General features: G+C 51.3%; 1 protein-coding gene across 1 annotated transcript in view; it reads left to right on the forward strand.

Moving 5' to 3' along the window:
- Positions 1-9,907, forward strand: part of LOC125767456 (uncharacterized) — a 44,986-nt gene extending 35,079 nt beyond the window's left edge. The window contains exon 2 of the mRNA XM_049434061.1: positions 6,128-9,907. Within this exon, the coding sequence (XP_049290018.1) occupies positions 7,382-9,907 (2,526 nt within the window). The 5' untranslated portion in view covers positions 6,128-7,381. The remainder of the gene's footprint in view (positions 1-6,127) is intronic.
- Positions 9,908-10,144: the final 237 nt, after the last annotated feature.

Raw genomic sequence — 10,144 nt, forward strand, 5'->3', positions numbered from 1 at the left:
GCTCCCATCATCCTTTAATCTCATTATTGTAAAGGATTCGCTGTTTGTCGACGGAGGTGTTTCCCGAAATAAGGGAATAATTAAGATGGTCCGTAATAACGACAAAATGATTCACGTAGGTACTGTGGTTTTAAGCAAGCCAGACAATTCCCTATTGGATATGATCGCATCTCTTGATGTCAATCAATATATCAGAAAAGAGCAGTCTGGAATTGCTGAGTCTTCAACTATGTCTAAGAGCCAGTTATCCCAGGTTTTAAAATATACGTATATAATGACGAAGGACAAGGATCCTGCGATTCCTTCAAGCGATACCGCTATAGTGCGTATAGAAGACGTTACTAATGGGGTAGGTACCGGAAATGTAGTAATATATGAGCGCGCTAGAGGTCATGACCTCGGTCACTACCATCCTAATGCACCGTTGTATAGGGAATTGCCCGCTCCACCTGCGGTCAATCCTGATTTCACTGGATTATCAACAACTCGGGGTTACATGCCGTTGTCAACTATTATTGATGAACCTCCTGTGACTCTAGAGATTGATGATGACACAGATGTTCCTAAAAAAAAAGCCAGTTATCCCAGGGGGACCGCTGAAAATACCGGAACGTGATCAAAATTTCAAAGTGATTTCAACTAAGTGCTTTAAAACAAAAACGAGTGTTTTGCAAGTGTGTCTCTACGACTGATACGAGTGTTTCCACAAGTCAAGTTTAATTGCAAGGAGATTATATTTCTGCTTATTTGGAATTTATATGGAATTGAGATCTGGTTCTCAATTCTGGAGATCTGGAGATCTAGTGATGGATCAACCCGCTAGTACAAGTGGCGTAGCCTCACCACCTACGGTCGTGCAACAACAGAACGGTGGAGACGGAGGACGTATTACCAACTCACCCCAGAGTGCCCAACCCACACTCCAAGTCCCGTCTTCAGGTGGTACAACAACACCTGAGGCTGATCCATCCCATGGCGGCAACAACAACAGCCATGCCAACTCTTTAAATCAGGGTTCAGTAGGTGGGGGTCACCGATTGACGACCAGTACCCGTAGATCAGACGGAGCAGCCGAGATGCCACCATCGCTTCTGATTTTGAAAGCGTTGTTTGACAGACCTATCCGCGAGGCGGGGCCGGAATGGTCACCCAGTTCTTGACCGACCCCCTCTACTTAATGGGGTATACATAAAAAAAGCCAGTTATCCCAGTTTTCCGCGATTTTCCCGAAGAAGGACACGAGATAGACGATCGGGGTGTTCAGTGAAATTGTGCCCGGGGAAATTCTCCATCTTTTCTCGCTAGAATATAGCTTACTTCCGCGAAATAGAACGTGCAGCAGATTTAAAAAAGCCAGTTATCCCAGTGGAAATCGTGTTATTTAGTACGAATAAAATCAAGCATTTTATCTACCATGTCAACCGTGAATAGTGAAGAAATGTCCGGTGCCGCTGCCCTGGATACGAAGACAACTACCAAAAACCGTAAAGGTTTAGGCGCCAAACATCGTCAAGCTGAGCGATTCCGTTCTAAGAAGAATGAAATTACTCATGAGGAATTCCATGATGCCAATACGAGACTACGTGATTCTTTTTGCAAATATGAAAATCTCGAGGAACTCATGGCCACAGCCTATCTCACACATACAGTGTGAAAGATAACCGGGCGTCTAGCAGTGAGGAAATTTTAGCGGTCGTAGGTGTCGAAACTAGTGATATCCACAGTCGGCAGGCTCGTCCACCGGTGTTCCCAACATGTATGGTACTAACACGTGCAGCGCGGGCCCACCCCTTGCGGCCTAGTAGTAAGCGGGGATGAGACTCCAGTGTGCCAATGGACAACACGGACGGTTCTCGGAGGGTTGTTAGGCCCGCTAGCTTACGACCACCTAATGGGTATAAGTAGCGCTATCAGCTCGGATTGGATACTACCTTAGAGGTGGTTCCTCTCGTACTGCACAGGAATTTCGTGAAGATAGCGACGAACAATGCACACCAGTAGGATAAAACTAATCTATCTCACGACGGTCTAAACCCAGCTCACGTTCCCTTGAAAGGGTGAACAATCCTACGCTTGGTAAATTTTGCTTTACAATGATAGGAAGAGCCGAGATCGAAGGATCAAAAAGCCACGTCGCTATGAACGCTTGGCGGCTACAAGCCAGTTATCCCAGGAGATTTTCGTTTCTGAATAGACGAACCAAACTAACAATGTCTACTACCGAAAAAGATAGCAATTCTTTCCAGCGCACCGAGGAGAAGGTTGAGAAGAAGGGTCGCAAAGGGAAGAAAGCTGCGCAGAAGTCCCAGGAAAAGTATCGGGCCAGAAGAGCGGACCAGGACATGGAAGAGTTTGACAAGGCGTTGGCAGCCAAGTACAAGCTATTCTCATCGGACCAAGGCAGTCTCAAGAAGGCTCTCGAAACTGTTAAGATCGTGAAGGCAAAGGTAGCAGTGCCCTTGTCGACATCAACGCGTGGGATTGGAGTCGCAACAGCTATGGCTTACAGCCGTACCTGTACGACCTGGAATCCGCGGGAGATCGGACGGATCGTATCCGTTCATCAGGTCTACCGCGTGCACCTGCTATGTGCACATGTTAAGCTGTACAAGGCGCAACAGATACAGACAGAATGTCTGTCAGTCTATGGCGCGCTCCGCCGGATAATCGTCAACGATCAAATCAGAGAAATGATGGAGACCGTTGGCCAACCGCCCTCAGCAATGATGGCGGTAATGGATGCAATTGGCAGAATCGAGGTAGATGACCGAATCTACCACATGGGATACGCTGAAATTCCCGCGATTGCCGATATCCAAGAACAGGCGGAAACAGCCGCACTCACCTTGTGTCCAGATACCATACAAGGCACGCTTCTGCTGGCATCAGATGCGGAAACGCCTATTGAGTGGAGACAAGAGTTTGAGGCGATGTGCTCAATTCCAGGAGCGGTCTTCCGAAACCACGTCCTGCAAAATGCGGCAGATATCTGGCCTGACGGCTACGGAGAGCTGCAGATTTTCGAAGATTTGCATGCTTTCAAGAACTGGGTAACCAGAGTTGAAGGTCGGCTTCCCTCTCACTCATTCCCCGAGCTTACGTGGAGCGGAGTAGGAACACCAGCGGGATTAATTTCTTGCGAACCGGTGGACTTAAGGATGATCAGCACCATGCGGACTCACGCCGTGGACAAAGTTGTACCTCGTGGACCTGGAGGTAAACGTCCGGCTCGTCTTACGGATCAAGAGACAGCTCAGTCTCTCGAACATGTCACCGTGTCTTCTAATAAGACAGATTTCTGGTGTCTCGTTGACACCAAGGAACCAGCTGACGCAATAGGTGCAGCTAGCCTCGTTGGAGAAGTGCATTGTCATGTGATGCGTCAGGCAGCCAGTTATCCCAGGAACCATTTTAGTTATTGATTCTCCTAAAATACGGTTCTTCGACTAGTAGTCAGCAAACCACTATGAATCGCAAATCATCAAACTGCCCACGCACAATTCGTGCACGTGAACATGTCGCGACTGCAGACGATCTTCCTAATCCCTCAACATCAAGGAAACCGGTCGGTCTGGCCAGGTCACTCGGTAAGCCGATCGCTCGTGAAGATTTGGCTACACAGGCTGTAGCCTTTCAACCAAAGGCTGTCTCCGTGGCATCCAGCTCGGAGAAGAATGATCCTTTGCTAAAGTCTTCTATACTTATAGAAGAGGTGTCATCCGGCTCTTTGACCAAGAGACTGGGTAGATTTTCCAACGATTACAGTGGATTCGTCCAATTGGTGCGGTCCTCATACGAGGCTTCCGTGTCAAAAGATGCCAAATTCGGAAAGACTATCTCCGAGGCGCAATATTACTGCTATTGTGTAGTCTTGTTGTGGCGGCGTCTAGTAGCAGTGAGTTGCTCCCATAGCAGCGAACATCGCGAGCTTCGCGATTTCCTCTTTATGCGCATCTCCGAGATTGCAGTCCCTGAAGACATCAATGATTACCTCCTGGGCATTGGTGACGTCATGGATTACAATGGAGTGCCTTGGACACTCAAGCTCGGCGTGACATTGGACCCCACGCCCATAAACGGTCTCTGTGGTCACTACGGCAAAGTAGATGCCGCTAACCACATACATTATGAGACTGTGCCCTCGCCGTTCGTAGCGTTAGCCCGGATCGTTAACGAGTATGCGTACTCGGTAGCGCCGCGCACAGTATTGCCACCACCGGCTTGGGATCTGCCCGCCGAACTGCGTCCAGCAGCCGGCGAGGAGGGAACCACTGGGCTCCCTAACCGGAATCTTCTTGGTTGGAGTCCCTCCAAGAAGATGACGGAGGGACAGCTAAAGCTATCCAGTAACAACGACGTATACGCGACCGTCCATAATCGCGTGGTTACTTACGTTGTCCCGGGGGTTGAGAACGAATGTGGTTTTCCCCTCGCTGTAGGATTGGTTCAATCCATATCCTCAGCACTGTTCTTCGGGCGCGCAGGCCCAGTAGGAACAGAATCCACCAGCTTAACGGGCTCTAAGGCTCAAGTGCTCTTCACGGAGCGTGGTGGTTTGGTCGTGTGCACCTCGACCATACGGATTCTTTGTGCTACACAGTTGCAGGCGGTGCAGCCCTGCCAGGGTGGCTCACCAATGCTCATGCGGTATTTAACAGCCAGTTATCCCAGTAACCATTTTTAGACACAGATTCATCTGGAAATCGGTTCTCTGACAAGTAGTCAATCCCCACTATGAATCGTAAAACTACCAACTGCCCACGACCAATCCGCAGACGACATTCCGATACCTACAACATCACGGAAATCTGTCGGCCTAGCCAGATCGCTCGGGAAGCCGATCGCCCGCGAGGATATTGCTACTCAAGCAGTAGCGTTCCAACCGAAGGCCGTCTCTGTAGCTGCTAGACCAGAGAAGAACGACCCTCTTATGAAATCTTCTATCTTGATAGAAGGGGTAACGTCCGGTGCTCTAACCAAGAGACTCGGAAAGTTTTCGAATGATTACAGTGGCTTTGTCCAACTGGTACGATCTTCGTACGAAGCATCTGTATCCAAAGACGCGAAGTTCGGAAAGAACATATCCGAAGCCCAGTACTACTACTACTGTGTAGTTTTACTATGGCGACGTCTTGTAGCTGTGAGCTGTTCGCACAGTAGTGAACACCGCGAATTACGCGACTTCCTCTACATGCGTATCACCGAGTTAGCGGTACCCGACGACATCAATGACTATTTACTAGGCATTGGTGATGTCACCGACTATAACGGTGTACCGTGGACGCTCAAGCTAGGTGTAGCATTGGACACTACACAAATAATTGGTCTCACTGGTCATTACGGTTAGCGCATAAAGTTAGCGCCGAAAATCACATCTACTATGAGACCATACCCTCGCCGTTTGTTGCGCTGGCGTGGATTGTCAACGAGTACGCGTACTCTGTGGCACCAAGAACAGCTACCCCACCTACGGCTTGGGACCTTCCCGCTGAATTGCGCCCTTCAGCTGGTGAAGAAGGAGTCCTCGGATTTCCAAATCGTAAGCTCCTTGGTTGGAGTCCTTCCAAGAAGATGACCGAAGGACAACAGAAATTATGTTGTAACAATGACGTCTACGCAACGGTTCACAACCGCGTAGTTACATATGTTGTCCCTGGCGTGGAAAACGACTGTGGTTTTCCCCTTGCTGTCGGATTGGTCTAGGCCATATCCTCTGCTCTGTTCTTTGGACGAGCAGGTCCAGTAGGACTAGAGTCTACTAGTCTAACGGGCTCGAAAGCCCAAGTGCTCTTTACTGAGCGAGCTGGATTAGACAGCGAGAACCCCGAAGACGTTGGCGGGGCTCTCACTCCCGTATATCAGGGCTCGGGAGCTCCGATGGCCTATTCTGTAGCGTCATCGAACATCACCTCCGCTGCAGCCTTGTTCAGGTACAGGCTCAACCGTATTCATTTAGATCACACAGACTCTCTGTGTTACACGGTAACAGGTGGTGCTGCCCTACCGGGCTGGTTAGCGACCGCGAACACAGTGTTCAACAGCTGCCCGCAGTGGAACACAGGTTATTACCGAGAGATGGAGCGTTACGCAGACGATGTAACATTAACGTACTGTATCGGTGTTCGAGGTAACCGCCCAGAGTAGTCCTTTGAGACTACTGATCAGCCAGTTATCCCAGTTACATAAGCGGTTGCGAATTGCTTATTATGTATTTATGACTCTTAGTTTGTCTGTTGCAGCGTTGGGTTTTCTGGCTACGAAATATGCTGAATACATTCCCCTAAATAAGGGCGAATACCATGTATTGAATGAACACACCTGGTTGTCTAGAGATAGAACTTACGGAATGATAGTAGATATTAAGGACGGTATTCTCATTGGTTGTTTGGTTATCACTGCTATTATAAACAAATTAGCCTTAGCCAAGCGGGAAATAATGATTAAATATGACTCTGACTATAAAAAACAATTTAAGAAATTCTGCGACAACAGCACTGTAGGAGATATAAGGAAACTCGAAGCTGAGATGTCCTGAACCCAGTATCCCGCTTGACAACCGGGACCATGATACGTATATACCTGTACCTGTTGTGCCATCGCTGGCTGAGACGCTGAAGGGTCGGGCGACGTTGCGTCCACTAGCACCCACACTAACCTTGAAGGTGCGTGATCTTGATCAACGCAGGCGAAGATCTCCATTCCGAAGGGTGCCATCCGGCTACGCAAGGGCCGTGAGAAGGGTACGCAGGTGGAAATGATCAAGGTGGGCACCAAAGACGCGTAGGTGTTACTTAAGCAACATCAGCACAATGTGGGATGGGAAGTCTGCTATGTACGTGCGACACGGCGCACTAAACGTTGCTTCAAAGTTTGGTGTACGGGGCATTTGAGCTACTCGTGCACGAAAGAAGACCGTCGCAACTTATACATGTGATGCGGTGAAGAGGGCCATGATGGCATTGGAAAATCCCTGCAAGGCCACCATGCCATTTAAAAAAAACACAAAAATCCATACTCGCGTCATAACACCACTGTGGTGTGTCGGTGGCCAAATCGTGCACCACTCCGTCAGTTTTCGTTGGATCCGGACGTGCGACACCTCCCTGGAATCGTCTTCGCGAGAGCCAGCTCTTGCCGTACCAGGGGGGGGCGATCCAGTAAACGGCCCCGGAACTGGGTTTTGCGTGTGTGTGTGTGTGCGCGCTAGAATTTCATCCGTGCACCATTTCGGAACCGCTGGTCCGATTTGGACGTCCGACACCTCGTTGGATTCGTCTCGACGAGACCTACTTGCTGCCATCAATCCGGAATCGATCAACGAAGAGGCAAGTAAGTTGATTTTTTATTAGGGTCTGCTTGGCACCTGGGGAAGCCAAGCACCATGGACGGTGCAAGGTCTTTGCGGTCGAGGACCTTGTCGACGGATGAGAGGGCTGCGCCGACGACTCGTCCTACATTGCAGCCGCGAGTGCTGCTTACGAGGTCGTCGATGCCGGTCGTCAAGGAGACGACCTCTACCGGTTCTGCAGCGCAACGCGACGAAGAGATGCGCGAGCTTCGTCGCACCAACGAGGAGCTGCGGGCCATGCTCGCCAAGCTGCAGGAGGAGCTGTCCCTCTTCCGGGTCCAGATGGCGTCAGCAGAAGCGAATGCTCGTCGCGATGCGGAGGTGGCACTCTCGGCGGCCGTACGTCGGGAGGAGATAGCGGCGGCGGAAATCGCCGCACTTCGAGAGGCGCTACGACTCGATCGCGAGGCTCATCGGCGCGAGCGTGACGCGCTTAATGAGCTAATCTTGCAGGTGGTCGGAGGTCAGCAGCAGCTGGGCGAGCCGATACGCGCCTCTGTCGCTTATTCGCCGACCCCAATGCCACGGCGTCGGATGGAGCAGCAGCAGAGTGAGCAGCAGTGTGGGCAGCAGCAGCAGCGGGAGCGACAGCAGGGTGCGGTGACGGCTATGGTGGAGCCATCTCCGGACCAGGAAGGCGGCTCCTGGGCTGAGGTGGTGCGCCGTAAGCCGGCACGTCAATCAGCGAGCATGCAGCAGCAGCAGCAGCAGCAGTGGCCGCAGCTGCCACAACAACGGGCGAAGGTCTGGCGACAGGCGGTTGCAGGACCATCGTCTCAGCAGCCCCAACAACAGCAGGGGCAACAGGCCTGGCGTAGCCAGCCTGCAACACAGCGAGGCGGACGGCGTCAACGGCAGCGCAAGACCAAGCCGGACGCAATCGAGATCGCCCCAGCCGAGGGACAAACCTGGACTGAGGTTTACCAGGTTGTGCGTGGGGCTCCAGAAATGGAGAAGTATGCAGAGGCCTTCGGAGTCGGACGACGCACCACACGCTCCCGACTTGTGATGGAGCTGAAGGAAAGCGCGAACGCTGCAGAGGTGCTGCAGTGTATCCAAGAAGTGTGCGCGAAGGCGGAACTGCCGGCTTCAGCACGCTTGGTGACTCCCACGGTCGACATCCGGATGGACGCGGTCGACCCTTTAGCGAAGGAGTCACACGTGGCGAAGGCACTCTCCAACCTGTGCCAACTCACCGTGGAGGAGACGTCGGTTCGGCTGCGACCAGCGTGGGACGGCACAGAATCCGTTGTGATTGGATATGCAGCTAATGACACAGGAGACGGCATGCCGAACCTGGCAGCGGTGAAAGGTCTAGAAACAGAAGTTCACCATGACCGTTGCCCGGTTTACGGCAAATCGTACTTAACACGACATCTGACTGCCCCTGTTTGGGCTAGAAGTAGGGAGGGGCGTATCATAGACGTTTTAGTCGGCTGTTTTCCAGCACCCGGCGATTGCGACTGTGCTACGGCCATCCAATATTTCAACGCTCAGAGGGGCGAGATGGTCCTTAGCCCGGAAGCAGTTCGTAAAGGCATAAGACGGAACTCAACGTACTTCGTCCATTCAGTTGGTGGAGTCAGAGACATCTTTAGAGCGAATATTGACTGCACATGGGAAAGGGATTCAAGGCAGCAGCGTGGATCTATATTGAGTATGGGATCTGCGCACCCAAGAAGTCCGTCCAAGAGTACCTCACGTAATGTGGGGATTCAAGTGGCGGCGCCTATGCCAGCTAGAGTTCTGGCAAAGGTTAAATTAATTGAAAAGGCTAACAAGCCTGAACCAGAAGTAGTCCGGCAACTTAGGAACCGGACTGTATTAGCAGCGCCGGCACCCGGGGTGTCAAAGTCAGCTAAGAAACGCGCCCAAATTCGGCGGTCAGAAGAGAAGAGAATGGGACGGGAGCTAGCGGCCAAAGGGCCAATAGCTCACTTCGGTGACCACTCCATTCAGGGTGAGGGAGCAGCAGGTGTGTACTCAAATATCATGCACGCAGCACTAGATGATGCACTAATCGCGGGATTCATGAGTGACAAGGCCAACTACAACACGAAGGCTGTGGCTGGCTCTTTAACTTCAGCAATTGGAGTAACCCATACTGTGGCTACAACTATTGCTACACAGATAGGCCTATCAAGGGAAATCAACGATAACACGGCGCTCTATGCAAAAGGATGGTTCCTTTGCCTACTGCAAGCGCAAATTGAAGGGAACAGAGGGGCTTTTTATGCTCCTGGGTGGAATGCTGCAGGCGTTGAGTTTGCTGAACGCTCATGGGGCGATGATGCCATTGGTGGCCTGTTCGAATCGGATGTCTCTAATCGTCGGTTCGTCCTATTGGCTAGGTATTTCTCAGCAAGGCAGATCAATTGCCTTAAGCACATAGCCAGGGCTGGCGTTGCCACTGCAGCTCCAGCAGAAGCCGGCCGGGAGCCGCTTGGTATGGCCGTTAACTGGTTTGCCGTTAATATATCAGTTTACTACGCGGGCCAGCCGCCGGGTGCGGCCATTAACAATTTCACAGCCAGTTATCCCAGTAGAATTTTCGTCTGATTTCGACGGAAATGGAAGAAGAAAGTACCACCGCAACTTCCAAGGATTCGAAGAAGAAGGGTTTCGGACCAAAGAAGAAGCCAGGAAAAGCGTCAGCCCAGAGAAGACAGGATGATTACAGAAAGGCAAGGAACGCTGAGGAGAGTGCTAAGCACACTCGTGCTCTTAAAGAGCGTCTAGGCATATTGGATGATGAGGGACCATCTCCTTTGGAGGCGGCAGTACGATCTAAGGCGA

The sequence above is a fragment of the Anopheles funestus genome, chromosome 3RL (assembly GCF_943734845.2).
Source record: "Anopheles funestus chromosome 3RL, idAnoFuneDA-416_04, whole genome shotgun sequence".
Lineage (NCBI taxonomy): Eukaryota > Metazoa > Arthropoda > Insecta > Diptera > Culicidae > Anopheles > Anopheles funestus.